The sequence below is a fragment of the Dromiciops gliroides genome, chromosome 3 (assembly GCF_019393635.1).
Source record: "Dromiciops gliroides isolate mDroGli1 chromosome 3, mDroGli1.pri, whole genome shotgun sequence".
Lineage (NCBI taxonomy): Eukaryota > Metazoa > Chordata > Mammalia > Microbiotheria > Microbiotheriidae > Dromiciops > Dromiciops gliroides.
In genome coordinates, this window is record NC_057863.1 from 330,503,626 (window position 1) to 330,520,445 (window position 16,820).

Sequence of the window (16,820 nt, forward strand, 5' to 3'; positions counted from 1 at the left end):
TCTTCCCCTCCTGCAGAGGGTAGGATCATGTGCACACTAGAAAGAAGCCTGCCAGATGGAGGGAGTGGGGATTCGCCTGCTCCAGCTCTTGGTCAGTGGTTCCTGTAGTCCGAGGAAGAAGCTGCAGCAAGGAAGGGGTGCTGTTGTCAGGGGTGAGGGGCTGGGACACGGATGCTTGAAGCTGTGTGTAAGGGTGGGATGCTCTTACAGACTCCGCCCGACAGCACTTGGTCCTGGTGGGGTCCTTAGTCAACCCTGTTCTTTTTTCCTCAGGGCCCTGGGAATTGCCCTGCCTGCTTCCCTTTCAAACTGCTCAGGCCTGTCACTTCTGACCAAGGTTTCTCACTTTCCCCAGAAGTTAGCCTTATAACCTTTTGAAGGTTTTCAAGGGTTTCCAACGAAGGGTTCTCAGGAAGTATAAAATTCCCTTCTATATTCCTCCCAAATCACACTTAAGCCTTCTCTCTTTTTTCATACAGAACATAAAGAGGAAAAACCAAGTGGAACATAGGTTAATAAATGGTGGGGCTTTTGTAGATTATGAATTGAATGAAATAAGATTTTCCTACATTCCAGAGGAAAACTACACTTGGGATATCCCAGGCCTCCTCATAAGAGTTTGGGTAGAATAGGGGTTCAGAGGTGAGGAGCAGGCTGGCCCTCTGGCTGGGGGTGACGACAGAATGGAAGCTGTCTGTGCTACCAGCTGGGGCCAGGGCAGTCAGGGGCAGCATGGTATGGGGGGTGGTCTAGAAAGAAGAGCAGCTCTAGGGATTCACCCTCCCCTCCCCTCTCACCACTACCATCTCTTCCATTGCAGATCTTGTCCAGAACTGGCCCCGGAACTAGTAATAACTGATGGGGCCTAGGGAGGGGGCAGTCCCAGGCAATTGAGGTAGAGGGAGAAGTAGGGAGAGTGAGGTAGTAAAATTTCACGTGGCTGCAATGAAGACCAACTCTGACCTCTGTACCCTAATTGTCGCTGAGGAACCTACTGTCCAGACACTGGGAATGATGAGTCCTCCTGAGTATCCTCCACTCTTTCGGTGGGTCCTCCATCTCAGGGATGCGGTCCTGCCTCCACACCTCAGGCAGGCCTGCTGTGGGCTAGTGACCATGCACTTTCATCTCTCCCTGCTCTTCTGTCTGTTCGCCCTTTTCAGGAAGAAGAGGAGATTGAAATGGCCGTGGTCTACTTGCAAAAGTTACTTCGTGGCCGAGTCATCCAGAACATGGTACTTGGGCTCCTTCGCTCTCCTACAAGTGTCCTCCGCTTTGGGCAGTGTGGTTTGCTTTCAGTCAGTGAAATCTTGATCTCCCCACTGGCTTCTTTTTGAAGCAGAATGCCTTCTCTGCCCCAGGTTTGAACCAACCACCCAGTTCTTGTGGTAGGAAGCTGGTTCTACTGCCGTTGCCCCAGTAGGGCGTCACAGCCCAGAAAGGGAAGGAAGGCCTTTATGGCAGTGGAAGCAAGAGACCCTTTCCTTTTCTTGGAAATGCTCAATGAAAGAATTTCCTTCGCCCGGGAATCTGCACAGATTTGTATCTAACAGCAACATGAACCAAATTTGTTTCCCAGCTTATCAAATCCCTAATCCAGAATTCTGTTGTCTGATTCTCCATATAGAAAGGGATGCCCGTATTCTAAAAGGGAGAACAAATGTAGATGAAGAACCACTGAGGCACTTAGATAGCCTCGTTCCAAAAGTGGTCACAACATCTTTAGGGGCCCACCTGGGAATGAGAAAGGTTAGGGAAGGCCAGGTGAACAGGAAGCATGCTATCCTGTTAACATATTAGTATTTCCCTGAGGGGGCCACCCTTCTGAGCGTAGACAGGAGAGCGTATATTGCAGACTGGTGGCGGCAGCCTTAGAAAATAAATGAAGACACTGTGTTGCAGAAAAAGAGGCACCCATTTTCCAAAGGGCGGAGAAGAAAAAAAGGCTTTGAAGGGTTTTTTTTTGGGGGGGGGTAGGGAGGGGGAAGGGAGGCTGTTGCCTTGGTCAGCCCATTCCCCTGCTATAAAAAGGAAAAGAGGGGATTTGGAACAAAGACAACCAATCTCATCTTTATGTCCAGGGCCCACCACCCGGCACTCCTTCTTTAGGGATAAGGGATTAGGAGTCTGTAGCAATCAAGTATAATTCAGATAGACAACTTTTGGCAGGATCTCACTCCTCCCACCATAGGGCTTGACACGTCTGGACTCTGGAGCATTGTGGGCCATAACCCCAAACCAGCACAGGGGCCGGGAAAAGCTCTCCCACTCTACCCCCTTATCACAGTGCACCATGAAGAGACAAATGGAGATTTCCAGGCTGCAGCACCAAGCACCACGCAGTTGTGTCACTTCTCCTAGCCTCGGCTGGTCACCCATCCCACTTCCCACAGCATCTGGCTCAGCCCAATCATCAGCCCCATTCCCACTCTGTGAATCTCCCCAATCCCCTGGCAGACGTGCTTGTGCCCACAGCCTCCGGCTCCATTTATCTGTGCACCACAGTACTGGCGTAGGAGCGGCATTTCAGGGAAATCTGTGCGCAGCCACAGTCTCTCCCTCCTATATCACCTTCTACTTCCAGGCTTCCTCTGAGCTCATTCTTGTTCTACAGATACTTTTTTTTTTTGGTGAGGCAATTGGGGTTAAGTGACTTGCCCAGGGTCACACGGCTAGTAAATGTTAAGTGCCTGAGGCCAGATTTGAACTCAGGTCCTCCTGACTCCAGGGCTGGTGCTCTATCCACTACGCCACCTAGCTGCTCCTACAGATACTTTTTAAAAATCAGCAATCAAGTATGTTTGTTCAGTTGGATAATATGGTTTTAAAGCAAGGGGAGTACACTTGTCTGTATTCTCCCCAAGGTCAATCAGCCCCTTAAGAGAGCTCTTGAGGTAGGCCAGTTACACTAACCACTTACACAGCATTAGAGATGCTGCTCTTTAGAGACATACTCTTTCTTAGACTGTTTCAGTACATTTTCTTAAGGACGCATCCTAGCATTTGGTCTCCATTTAACTTGACAGTACAGGTGTGCTAGTCGATTCCCAGTCTTTGAGGACAGGAGTTCAAGATGCTGCACCAGCGGGTTCTTGTGTGGGCTGATGGCTCCTGGCTCCTTCAATTCAGCACACCAAGGGGCATGGGGCATGTGGCAGAACAGTGACCCAAGCTGCTTCTTGGGGAAACACATTGTTTCATCCACATGAAGTGGGGGCAATGTGGGTGGGAGTTACCTGGGCTGAGTAGTTGCAAGTGTTTTAAGACAAATCTCAATGCAGAGGAGAAAGCTCTGTCTGTTCTCAGAACTCCTGGATCACACCTTCTCTGTTTGCTTTGATTAAGATGTTTGAAGGAAAAGAAAAGCGGTTAGAACTGATCAATGAATTGCGGACTATCCATTCACTTCAAGAAGATGACAGACTGGTGAAGAAACTAGAGAAGCAAGTCACACTGGCCTTGCAGCGGCAGCGGAACTTGCACGAGGAGAAGGTCTGTTAATCGTTTTGAAAAGGACTCCATCAAATGTTTCTGTTCTTTTTTTTTAAGTTGTGAGCAAACAGCCATGCCCACGGTGAGGACAGTGTGCCTTGATAGAGGTCTGGGCTGTAGGCTACAGTGGTGAAAAGAACAGCACCAGACTAGGGCTTAGGAGCCCCAGGTGCCTCTTAGTCACACGGCCGTGGACCAGTCACTTGTGTTTCGTGGACCTCAGCCTCCTCATTATTGAAATCAAGGACTTTGGAGTCAGTCTTTCCAAGATCCCTTCCAGCTCTTAATATTTTGTGTTCTGTGTAAAATAAAACTCAAGGTAAACTGACACAGATTTAGTAACATGCACAATCTGTTGTGCTCTATTTTAGTGAGCATCAGTGGTATTCAGTATAGATGGAACTGGAATTCAGATAACTTTTACATAACAACAGTGCCATGGATCGTGGGCTCCTGATGTGATAATATAATCACTCTGCTAAAGGGATCTGGCAGTCGGCATCCCAGCAGGAGCAGCAAGGCAGAGTAGGGGTTAGCAGGGTCCTCTTTTGGTATAACAGCAGGAGTAGATTGAGGCACCATTGCAGAAAGCAGCCATAACTACGCAGTGGGTAGGGCTGCATTGCCTTCCTGGTACCAACCCAGCCTTGGAAGGTGGGAGCCTTGGTGGTGGGAGGGGGGTCCCGGTGTTTGATTCTTCCAAGGAAAGTGGCTTCGGCCAAGGGCGAAGGACATCATTCAGTATATAGGGCAAGGGGTCATTGTGTTATGGGATATGGCAGTGACCACGACCCCACGGTGATGCAGCAGTGTCGGAAACTGCCAAACCAGGGAGCCAACATGTAGGCATGACAAGGGCCCAGCTAGCTGCTGGGGGGCATCGCTTCTTATTCCTCCCCAGAGCCGGTCATTGAAAGCAGGACTATGCTGTATAAGCTGTTCTCTAGCCTCTTCTGAGCTTAAGACCAGCCTTGTTGGCTCAGAAGAAGATAAAGTGAACATAAAGAACCACTGATGTGGAATATTCATGGCCCAGACCAGGATCAGGGATATGGAGCTAGGGGGCTCAGGCATGCAGAGTAGTCTGGGCTTTCAGCCCCATCGTTTCTGTGCAGGAATTAGTACTACCAAAAGCCTGCCATTTCCCAGAATTGTATGAAAATGTCAGGTGTTCTCAAATAAATCGCCATTTACCTCACGCTGAAGGAAATCATGTTCCACTAAAGCTTTGCTAAAGTCTTAGAAAAATCCCAGCCTGCATCATTTCCTGCCTTCAAGCTTGAGAGGACACTGGAAATTCACCCATCTCATTTTGTAATATAACAGTGTGACTAGAGACCCTCTTAATAGGGATACTTGAAATGAGGTCTTTTCTAGAAGTCATATGAATAATTAGATATTAAAAATAAATCAGCTTATTAGCTGTATGACCCTGGGCAAGTCACCCTGGGCATTGCCCCACAAAATAAATAAATGAATGAATGAACAGACAAATAGAAAGATAAATAAATAAATGTGTGAATGAATGAATGGATAGATAGATTAATAAATGAATGAATGAGTAAAATTGAAATAAAATAATTAAATCAAGGTCAAAGAGTGGCCAGTCAGGCAGGAGTGTTAGCTGCTCTAACATGTTTCTGCACAGCAGTCCTCTGTAGTAATAGTCAAACTATATGAGTCCTTCTTAAAATTTGTTTTTCAGATGGCAATGATTGAAAATCACCTGGGTGGACTGGAAGGAAAAGTCTTAGCAGACATGTTTGACTTCCTCTCCAAAGAACTCATCCGACTGCAGGAGGAGAGGAGAATCCATGCCTTTGCCATGCTTGCAGAGAGGCAGCGTCGCATCCGGGAAGCAGAGGAGAGCGGCCGTCGCCAGGTGGAGCAGAGGCGCCAGCGTGAAGAGGATCAGATCTTTAAAGAGGCAAGTAGAGTGAGGGTGCCACTCACATCAACAGAAACTGGCCACACAGAGCAGTGAGGTTATTTCATGGACCTTTCAGACAACAGTGAGCATTTGATCTGAGTGTAGTGGCATAGGTAAAGGTCCCTTCAGGAAAGTGGTTCTCGTGCCCTTTAAAATTTGTTGAGGGCAGCTAGGTGGCACAGTGGATAAAGCACTGGCCCTAAATTCAGGAGGACCTGAGTTCAAATCCAGCCTTAGACTCTTGACATTTACTAGCTGTGTGACACTGGACAAGTCACTTAACCCTCATTGCCCTGTCCAAAAAAGAAAGAAAGAAAGAAAACAAAGAAAAATATTTCTCAATGAAATCTCAATTTTGGATGTCATTCATGAATGATGTGACACATACTGCGCCATCCACTATCATGCACAGGCAAGTAAACGACTTTTATCCAGTTTGAATATCACAGTCAATATGCCCCTTACATTTCAATATGTTGAACTGAATCATTTGGGGACATTTATTTCCCTACATGTCACAGTTTATTGAAATTTGAGTTGGCAATTTGAAAACTTTTATCAAATACCATTGTAGTTCAAGGTGCAGACTAAGCCAGAATCTGGCTTAATGCATATCTTGATATCCTTTAGTAATCTCCACATTTGGCCAAAATCAGTCACGTATTTCCAGAGTTGTCGTGGAATGGACAAATAGGAACTGCTGAGTAGTTCAAATAGAAGCTCTTGAGTCAGTTAGCTCATTTGACTGTGAACCAAATACAGACAAATGAATGTTTGGCATTAAACAGTTAAAGAGAACTGCATCTGAAAACCTCTCCTAGAGATGGGAAAATCTAGGATTAAAATGTTAGTTGGCTTCATTCATGAAGCATGTTTAAGGCTCTTCCACTTAAAGTTAACTTGAAAGAGGCACTCTGGTTCACTGCAAAGAGCCCTGGATTTGGAATCAGAAGACGTGGGTCCATGTCCTGCCTTGGTCGCTTAACCTGTGTAACCGTGAGGAAGAACTTTTACCACTCTGGGCCTCTCCTTCCTTATCTGAAAAATGAGAGTTAGGTTCCTTCAGCTCCAGCCTGTGAGGTCACTGGGAATCAGAAGACACAGATTCCCCTTCTGTTTCACCAGGCTATACCACTGATGCACTTTAATTCATCCACTAAGTGTCAGATAGATACTATGTGCAAAAGAAATATGAAAGTGTCATCAAATAGGAAAGCAAGATGACCCCTGTTCTCATGGAGGTCATTCTCATTGAGGGAGGCAAAGCATAAAGGGGAGAAGGCCTAGTGGTCCTAAGGGCACAGCATTAGGGTAGATAAATCAGGCCTAGGGCCCTCCAGCTGAGCATCAGGATCCCATTGGAGCAGATTGAAGTGATGTGAATGACTGTGCCTGCCTGATGGTTGAGCGGCCTGGGCCCACAGTCACTGGAAAGGACTAGGTCCCCAGGCAGAAGTGGAGCATGTGCTTCATTCTACCCCTATGGGGTTGGGGATGAGGGATGGCATATGGTGGCAGCCAGAAACTCAGATCTAGAATAAAGGCAGATCTAGCCCCCAAAGGTGCTGGTAGATCCCCACACTGATGTTAAAATCCCATTGCCTGCATCCTTTTTCCCAGGGAGGGTGTTATTTTTCTATCCCTCACTTTGGTAAGTAGAAGAGAATTGTCGCTAATAGAGGACTTAAGGATTCTACTTCCCAATGACTGTCCTGTGGGTGACTTGTCTGGATTTTGCTATTTGATTTGTAATTCCTGCACGGCCTGAGAGTAGAAAGTGTTGCACTGCCAGGAGTTCAAGCCGTGATTTGCTTAACTGTCATCCTTAAATTCCTCATACTGAACCTGGGAAGTAGTTTTGGGGGTCCCTGAGTCATTAGGACAATAGTTTTGACCGTGGGGATCCCCAGGTGTCCTTGGACCACACTTTGAGAACCACTGGCTTATACTAAACTCTTATGATCCTTTATGCCTCTGCTATGCTCCTATGACTTTCCAGCCCATACGTTTGAATCTCAGGATGGCTCTCCAAGGTTCGTAGAACCACCACAGGGCTCAGAGTCTGAAATAGATGGCTTTAGGCAGTGAACGGCTTTGGTACGGGTCATGGGTCCTCTCGGCACCATGATGCTACATAATAGTGTTGAGTCCACCCTGAATTCTTATTGGCTGCACAGCTGAGCACAATCTATAGGAGGTTCTCTTGTGCTTGGCAGGCTTTGTGAGTAATCTTGGTTACAGATTATGTCTGTTTTTCCAAGGAGCAGCCTAACTCAGTACAGATAGACTCTTCACCAGACAGCTGGATGCCCAGTAAGGACCTCTGTGATCCCACAAACTGGTGAGACAAAGAAAAATACAAAATGGTCTTCAGTGCCGGACACCCTCCCTCTTCCACTTTTGTAATTATAGTGACAGAGTAGTGGCAGTGGTACAAGAGGGTGCTAAGAATCACATGGCCCTGCAGTAAAGTCTGCACAAAATGATGCAAGGTGAGGCTCTGTGGAATAAGAATAACATGCACATTGACTAAAAGTACATGAAAAAAGGAAGGCAACAGATCTGTATAAGAACACAGGATGAGTCAGAAGAGGTCAAAGCAAAGGGGTTGTTTTTGTTAAAAATTTAAATGAATTTGACATCAAAAAGAAACCATTTTAAAAATAGTGCAGATGTTTAAAGTTTAGAGTTTTATTTGGAGATTTACTCAGTATTTGGCTTAATTTTTTAATCAGCATTTATTGTGAGTTCTTAATTCATCATACATTTATTGAGTGCCAATAGTATGCATGAGGCCTAATGCTGAGGTGGATACGTCTTGGACTGCCCAGCCATTACTTACCTGGTGTAACTAAGCAGGATGTTTTATGTTTGGTACAGGTGATTAAAATTCATCAGAGTACCGTTACCTCCTATCTGGAAGACATCATACTAAATACTGAGGAAAGTACAGCAGAAGAGCAATCCCGGAAAGAAATTCAGAAGATGGCTGAGGAAATCAATGACATTGCTTATGAAATAGAAAACCGGTAAGTTCTTAGGGAACAGACCACGGCATGAACAAGTCTGGTCACTGCAGCCCAAAGGATTTTTCAGTGAACTAAGTCTTTACCACACATGACCAGCCAGCTTCAGGTCTTGGGATGCCTCTGTTGTTGGATTCTTTCTTGCTCGTGTAGTTTGCTTTCTTTTCTACTATATCAAAGTATGAAGGCAACGTGGATGAGGCTCTGTGACTAGTGACAGGATTTCAGACAGCACCAGAGGGCTGTTCCAGAGCGCTAGACATTCATGGCATAAACCCTGTCCCTCTCGGCCCTTTTCCCACTAGAGGCATTGATTCAGACAGAACTGAACCACGTTCTGGATCCTGCAGTCACCCCATGTCCCCTCTGCATTGTGTATTTCATAGAACTCTCTCAGTGGAGACCCCTTCAGACCCAGGTTATCACCCACAGGAAGAGGGACTTAGTGTAAGGAAGTAACTAAACTATAGCAGCAAACATTTTAATCAATCCACTCAATTTTGTTCATCACTTAGTCGAACTCATCTTCAATCAGAAGAGATTGTTGCCGAGCTGGTTTACAGTTTCCTGATTCCAGAAGTGCAGAAAACATTTGTTAAGGAGAAGGGTAAGATCGTGGCAATGCCTCACTTCCACTTGTATTCTAAAAATCATATTCTGTTTTGTTAAGGTGACAGAGATGGACATCAGGGCAGACCAATCTCTAGGATTCGGTCTGAGAATAACTTGGCTATATAAGCAGGAGTCAGATTCAGCAAGAGCAAATCCAGTGATGATAATAATAATTAATAATAGCTAATATTTGTATATAGCACTTATCATGTGCCAGGCGCTGTGCTAAGTAATTTACAATTGTTATCTCATTTGATCCTCACAACCCTGGGAGGCAGGCACTATTATGATCTTCATTTTACAGATGAGGAAATAGACGTTGAGTGACTTGCCCCACGGTCACACACAGCTAGTAAGTGTCTTAAGGGTGGATTTGAACTCAGATTTTCTCAACTTCAGACCTGGGATTCTGTCCACTGAGATGTTTGGCTGCCTCTTTCTCCTTTAGAGTGATAAGACCCACTTCCCCTCCCCAAGTCACCCCATGTCATTTTGAAACCATGTCAGATTTTACCAGGAATAGCTTATTCTGCATGATATTGGACTCAACTACAGAAACAGCAATGTAGAAGGCATAGCAGAAAAGGGCCCACGTCCAGAGCTATGTAGTATTTGTTTTATAAACATCTGTGTATGCACAGAAGGTGAGCTCCTTGAAGGCAGGGATGCTTTTGACCACTTTTGTCTTTGTAGCTATAGCACCTGGCGTAGTGCCTGACACAGTAGTAAGTGCATAACAAATGCTTACTGATTCGATTGGTTTGCACATTTTTAAAACAAAAACATTTTCACAGTTATCTTTTTCCAAATGACTTTTGCAGAATAAAATTTCACAGTAAAAGTATTTCTTTCCTTTTGCTCCAGTGAGGAATTTACAAAGGAAGCACATTCTTGCAGCTCATCAGATCATCCACGAAAATACTGAAAAAGTCATCCATCAGTCTCAAACTGAGGCTGTCTCAACACCCAGACAGAGGCCAGTCTCAGAGATTGACAAGATGTTTGCCCGATTAACAGGCAAAGATCACAAAAAGTCTGAGTGAGGTGAGTTTGACTTTCTGTGGTTGCATGGCCTGAGGTAAGCTATGGAATAAAAGAGCAGTGAGCAAATGGTGATGTCTTTTATAGTCAATGCAGGCAAAAGATAGTTCTTCTCTGAGCTTCCCTTGGTCCTTAGAGGAACTGTGGATTTTAGTCATCAGCCCAAGGACAGAACAGAGGGCGCCGCAGCAGCTGAAAAGAGTGAGGGATTATTAAAGGAGTCAGTGCTTACACTTGATTGAGAATTGCTGCTTTCAGACTATCCTGAATTTCCCCTTCTCGTAAGAGATAGGAAGGGTAGGAAATAAAATAACTTATCAGCGAGGCCTGGAATCTGGATACCAGGAAGAAAGGAGTGAACAAAAGGGAAGATATTGACATCTAGCTCTTTGGTTCCCTATCCAGAGAGCACTGACCCGTGAGGACCTGGAGACAAGGGATGGAGGAGTGTCCTCCATCTGACCATAGTGTGTGTGAAAGGGAGTCATAGGTGAAGAGGTAGAAAGGTTGGTTGAATCCAGGTCATTGGGAAATTAAGAAGAATTTGTGTGTTAACCTAGAACAGGGCGTTTTAACCAAGGGCCTGGGAGTTTGTTTTTTAATCTGATGGTAATGGTATTTTGGTAGAATTGGTTTCCTTGCTCGATCATCCTGGGTATGTTATTTTATGAATTTAGATGCATGATTTTGAGCATGGGTCCCTCGGCTTCACCAGTCTGCCAGAGGGGTCCAGGACACAGCACAGGTAAAGAGCCCTGGACCTAGAGGTTAGGGGGACTCGGGATCTGTGACGCGGCCACCCCCATGCTTTAGGAATATCAGTTTGGCAGCCAGGTACAAGATGGATTAGAGAGGGAAAAGTTTTGAGAGAGAGAGAGAGCGCAATTAGAAGGCTGTCATAATAACACCAATAGCTAGTATGTACACTTCTCTTTAAGGTTTGCAAAGTGCTGTGCATATGTGACCTCATGGTAGGTGCTTTTATTTCCCCATTTTATAGAGGAGGAAACTAAGGCTGAGAGGTCATGTGTTGTGACTTGTTCAAGGTCACACAGCTGGTATGTGTCTGAGGCAGGATTTGAACATAGATCTTCTTGACTCCAAGCCCAGTGCTCTTTGCCACTCCACCACCTCTCAAAAGGTTATGACGGCCCAAACTCGGGTCGTGGCTCAGTGAGTGGAGAAATGTCATAGAGGTAGAATCAATTAGAGGTGGTGATGACTGATTGGAGATGTGGGCTAAGGAAGACATCAGAGTGAGAGATGACTGACATTGTGAGCCCAGATCTCCAGACGGATGAAAGGTGATGGTGCTCTCAACAGAAACCAAAAAGTTAGGAAGAGGAAACAATAAGCTTTGCTTTGGACAGAATGAGCATGAGATGCCTGAGACATCCAATTTGAAATGTCTACAAGGGACATAATAACTGGACCTGGAGATTAGGAGAAGACCCTGGGGCTAGGGTCTAGTCAGGAACCCAGAGCCACAGGATTAACCAGACTTGAATTAGCAAAGCAGAACTGGGAGACTGGGGCCATGAGAATCAGAACAGGCCTGGGTGAGTTTGGCTGCTGTTGAATTCACTAGTTTGTCCACTCAATAGCTATCTCTTCATAAGGCAAGTATAAAAGAATCATAGGGGCACAGGGGCAGGATTAGTCTGTAGGTGGGTGTGGGCTCACTGAGGGGGCTCACAAGAACCAGGTCGAGGTAGAGTTAATGTCCACAACACAGTGCTGCAGTCAGTGAAAATGTGCTTCAGTTTCCACAAATACTGAATGATGCATTGCATTACATATACTAAGGGGCAGCTAGGTGGCGCAGTGGATAGAGCACCGGCCCTGGATTCAGGAGGACCTGAGTTCAAATCCGGCCTCAGACACTTAACACTTACTAGCTGTGTGACCCTGGGCAAGTCACTTAACCCCAATTGCCTCACTAAAAAAAACCAACAACAACAACAAAACATTACATATACAATGTAAGAAATTAGCCTAGTGTGGTGATCAGACTTGGATTCAGGAGAGACCTGGGTTCAAATTCTACCCTTCTTGGTTGTTATGATCATGAGTAAGTCACCCAACCCATCAAATGAAAGAATATGTGTAAAGTGCTTTGCAGACTTTACAACACTATATAAATGTTAGCTATTTAACCCCTTGGCCTCAGTGACCTCATTTGTTCAATAAGCATAATAATGCCTTTTGGAGTTCCCTCACAGGGCTCTTGTGAGAGTCAAATGAAGTAATATCTATAAAGTGTCTTGCATATCTCAGAGTGCTATATGAATAATCAGTTATTCTTAAATTATTTTATATGGTGGCTTGAAGGGATCCCTCACTATTGTCTAACAGCTTGTGTGAGTAATGGTGACTGTGTCAAATCATCGATTTAACCCCCTAGTTTATTCCAATCAGTATTATTCAGTTTAGGGTGATTCCATAGGGGTAGTGATTATTTCTGTCGCATTTGTCTATTAAATATCCATGTAGTCAGCCTATTCATCAATATTAGTACATGTTTTATATGTGTTATGTTTAGGGATAATTAGATAAGGTTAGATATATGATTTCTTATAGCAGGCCACAGAGCTTTAAACTTCAAAGTTATAAGTTCCCTTGCTTGTCATAAAGTTCTCTTGCTTAACTACAGGAAGCTAACTAGAGAACCTCCAACCTCCTTCCCAGCTGAGTAAGTGACCAAGTCTGTGTGGAAGGCCCCCCAGCTTATTTTTGTCCCTTCGCCCTTCATCATCCCTCTCTATTGCCCAACATGGGGAAATGGCCATGTGCATTGGGCCAACGAGTGACTCCTGGAGGGCCGAAGTATAGGTCTGTCAACCAGTGAAATCCTGTATCTTCCTCTGCGTCATCTCTGTATCATCTTATCAAACACTATAAAACCAGGGCCCTGGAGAAAGGGACCAGCTCAGATCATGAGGAAAATCTGAGGTCCTATTAATTAAAGGGGACCAGGTCCATTTAATAAATGCATTTTGGCTCAGAGCTCTGCCTCAGTGGGTTTTCTTGCAGATTAGACATTTTGGGGCTTACATGGCCCCAGCTACATCAAGTAGGACTAGGGAATACTGTATTAAAAGGATTCAGAACTAGCATTGATTTGTCAGCTTGAAAGTTACAGGGTGAGCAGGCCTAACTGTGCGAATGTTGTGAGGGTCTTCCATATCAGGGCTTCCATTTTACATCAGCTATTCAACATTAGCCAGCCCTTTGGAGGACTGACAACTCTTGTAGAGAAATAACCCCAAAAGTGTTACCCAAAAGACAAAGAGAGTTATTTACTTAAAGGTTTTTATGGTAGTATTGTTTATAATTGCAGAAAACCGGAATCAACCTAAATGTCCAATAACAGGGGAACGGTTTAATAAATCATACTCCCCTAATGTAATGGAATTCTCTAGTGTAATTCATGCCAACCAGTATAAGGAATGCAAAGAAACCTGGAGCAAAGTGGAAAAAACCAAAAACCAAAACCAGCAGCCTGAAGAACAGAGTACTGTCCATGCTAGCTACAACCATGTAGGAGAAAAAATAAATAAAAGGTAATGAATAAAGAAACCTGATGGAGAGTTGGAGCATTAATTCTGGTGTCAGAAGACCAATATTTGATCAGACCTATGAACTTACCCCTACGTGCCTCTGGGCAAGTCACTTAAGCTCCCCTGAATCCTTGGTTTCACCATCTGTAAAATGAGGAGATGGGACCAGATTACCTCTGAGGGCTGCAATCTGTGACCTGTGCAGAGGAGAGATTTAGAGTGAGGAGGAACTGAAAGAGTTATGGCATGTTATGCATCGATATTCATGTAAATAGATACAAAGCAAATTTAATTGGTTATAATGATGTTTAATAAGATTTTGTTTTATGTAATTTTCCATCTTGATAATAAAAATGTAAATAAAACCATAATTCATGAATCTGTTGGATGTTGTTTCCTGCTGGTTTCTATCCAAGCATAACAGTTTTTAATGATCTTTACTTAGTTAAATCTATTTAAAGCAAAATTTTCTTTTATTTGGTTCAGTTCATTCCAAGACTTGACTATGCTTTGAGAAGAGTGGGAGGTAAACTTCTCAGGCTATAGATGGGGCTACACCCAGATAATGTTATGGGGCATGGAGTTAATGATTTCAGCCTTCTAAGCTGAAGGCCACTGAGTCTGGCTTAAGTTCTTTTGGAGATATGTTGTCTCTACCTATATGGTTGTATCATAATTTACTGAGAAGGGTGGAGCTAAGAAACAAGGAAACCCCCCCCCCCACCACCACCAAAGGTGTTACAGAGATCATAAGAATCAGTGGCAATAGATGGTGCACTGGACCTGGAGTCAGGAAGAGCTGGGTTCAAATTCGACCTCCAACATTTACACGATGAGTAGGTAGCTAGGTGGCACTGTGGATCCAGCACTGGACCTGGCTTCAGGAAGACCTGAGGTCAAATCCAACCTCAGGCATTTCCTAGCTCTATGACCCTGGACGAGTCTTTTAACCTCTGTCTGCCTCATGTTCCTCATCTGTAAAATGGGGATAATAATAGAACCTACCTCCCAGGATTGTTGTGAGGATCAAATGAGATGATATTTGCAAAGTGTTTTGTGAACCTTAAAGCACTCGGTAAATGCTAGCTGTTAGTAGCAGCATTAGTTGTGTGACTTGGACAAGTCACATCTCTCTGCCTTGGTTCCTCATCTGGGAAATGGGGTTGGACTCAGTAACCTCTCAGTCCCTTCAGGCAATCAATATACAATCCTACTGTCAGGAACAATAACTCGATTAAGCAGATGGTTGCATTTATAAAGAAGCAACAAATTACATTGAAACTATAGAGTCCTGAGGAGCCACCTGTGGTTTCTGTCATTCGCTCTTCTTCAGTATTGTGTCTGGATTGGTTAGAAATACTGTGACATCTTGTGATTGCTTACTTCTTCCCCATTTTCTTAACACTTACCTTTCCAATTTCTCTCACCAAACCCACATCCAAATTGACCCAAATACTTGTCTATAACATCACCTTACTCTTCATCAAAATGCATACCCTTTCCCTTCATATTCTAAGACAGAAGTTAACTTTCTCCAGAAAAAAAAAATCTTTCTCGAAGATTGCAAGCTGAATTTAGCTATCGTTTGCATTCAATGTGGCATTGACAAGAATCTGCTCATTGCAGACAAACACACCTGAGCCAGCAGCCTCTGAGATCATGGGATGATATGGAAAAGCTCTGGCAAACAGGTGGGAAAATCTAATTATATTTTCGTGGTCACCAAGTAGCTGCTGCTCCCTAATCCAAAAGATGCCCGAAAAATACTGGGCCCAGGACAGTCTTTGCAAGTTTTTGTACCCATGGGATGATTCTCCAGAAATCATTGGTGAGCTGAGAGTAGTTTCATAGAGCAGTGATAGATGGAGCCCAGATTTCAGAATCTCAGGAAGTAAATTAGTGGTGGGAAAGCAGACATTGTGGGCACAGGTCACTCATTCAAAGAAGTTTGCCAATAAAAGGAAGGAAAGAAATGGGATGGTAGTGATTAGTAGAGTCAGGTGACTGGCATTTTTAGTTCCATTTGTAAAAACTGTCAAAAAGAAAGTCTGTTTGGAGCATCTTCATAATATTTCTAGTCCATAGATATATGCAGTACCTATGAGAGTCAGAAAAACAAAAAAAAATAGATATTAAAAAAATTAAGTTTGACTTGTGATAACTTCAAAATTCTCATGCTGGGTTTAGTGATGTGTACATACTTCTGAGAAATGTAAAATGTAATGGTAAGGGACAGCTAGGTGGCACAGTGAATAAAGCACTGGCCCTGGATTCAGGAGGACCTGAGTTCAAATTTTACCTCAGACACTTGACAGTTTTTAAGTGTGTGACCCTGAGCAAGTCACTTAGCCCTCATTGCCCCGCAAAAAAAAAAAATGATGGTAAGATTTCTAAATGAATACTGAGTTGTGTTATGAATTATTTTAAAATGCAGACATTTGCGTATGGTTTTGGTTTTTTGTTTTCTGTTTTTCTGCCAGATTATGAATGTTGTAAAGAAGATGTACATATCGACAAGAAGAATCCCAGCCATCTCTGCTTCTTCCAGTTTATGATACACATGAGGTCTTGTCACTGTGTGGTTCATGAGGAAAAGAAGAATGACCTTGGGAGACTTTTATCATTATTAAACATACAATAATTTAAAATGATTTTTAGTAGTAAAGAGCACATGTAGGAACTTCATTTTTAGCCTATTATACTTCCTCCAGAGCCACTTAATTATTGGGAATGCTGGCCTACAGGTCCAAGACCTGACTCCTTGGCCTTCCTTCATTTAATGCCTTCCACATCCCAGATTTATTTATTTTTAATCACTACTTTTTACTGAAAACTGTACCCAGTGCTAAATGTCCACCTTTACAATAAACAAGCACAAGAACAGCAATGTACTGAATCTAAACATACTATAACAGCTGATAGCTATTATTGGTTTTCTGTTTGGGACAGTTTGAAGATTTCTTTTCTTTCTTTTTTTTTTTTTGTAACAGAAATAGGAATATACCCCTACAAAGGCTCAAGATAAGCTGTCTTTTTTAAAACAAAAAAAGTAATTATTAATAAATTTTATCACTGTCTAAAAGTTCATGGATGGACTATCTAGAAAAATCATTTACATAGACTAAAAAATTCATGTATGATAGACTATCTATTATTATC

At 43.6% G+C, this 16,820-nt stretch overlaps 1 protein-coding gene across 2 annotated transcripts in view; it reads left to right on the forward strand.

Annotated features, from left to right (window-relative positions):
- Nucleotides 1-16,575, forward strand: part of CFAP91 (cilia and flagella associated protein 91) — an 85,512-nt gene extending 68,937 nt beyond the window's left edge. The window contains exons 11-17 of one of the 2 annotated variants that reach the window (XM_043996572.1): nucleotides 1,164-1,235; nucleotides 3,346-3,492; nucleotides 5,198-5,419; nucleotides 8,303-8,451; nucleotides 8,964-9,055; nucleotides 9,925-10,104; nucleotides 16,142-16,575. In XM_043996572.1, the coding sequence (XP_043852507.1) occupies nucleotides 1,164-1,235; nucleotides 3,346-3,492; nucleotides 5,198-5,419; nucleotides 8,303-8,451; nucleotides 8,964-9,055; nucleotides 9,925-10,103 (861 nt within the window). In that variant the 3' untranslated portion in view covers nucleotide 10,104; nucleotides 16,142-16,575. Of the gene's footprint in view, nucleotides 1-1,163; nucleotides 1,236-3,345; nucleotides 3,493-5,197; nucleotides 5,420-8,302; nucleotides 8,452-8,963; nucleotides 9,056-9,924; nucleotides 10,105-13,441; nucleotides 13,895-16,141 lie in introns of those variants that run through there. The other variant, XM_043996571.1, reaches the window with a different exon arrangement.
- Nucleotides 16,576-16,820: the final 245 nt, after the last annotated feature.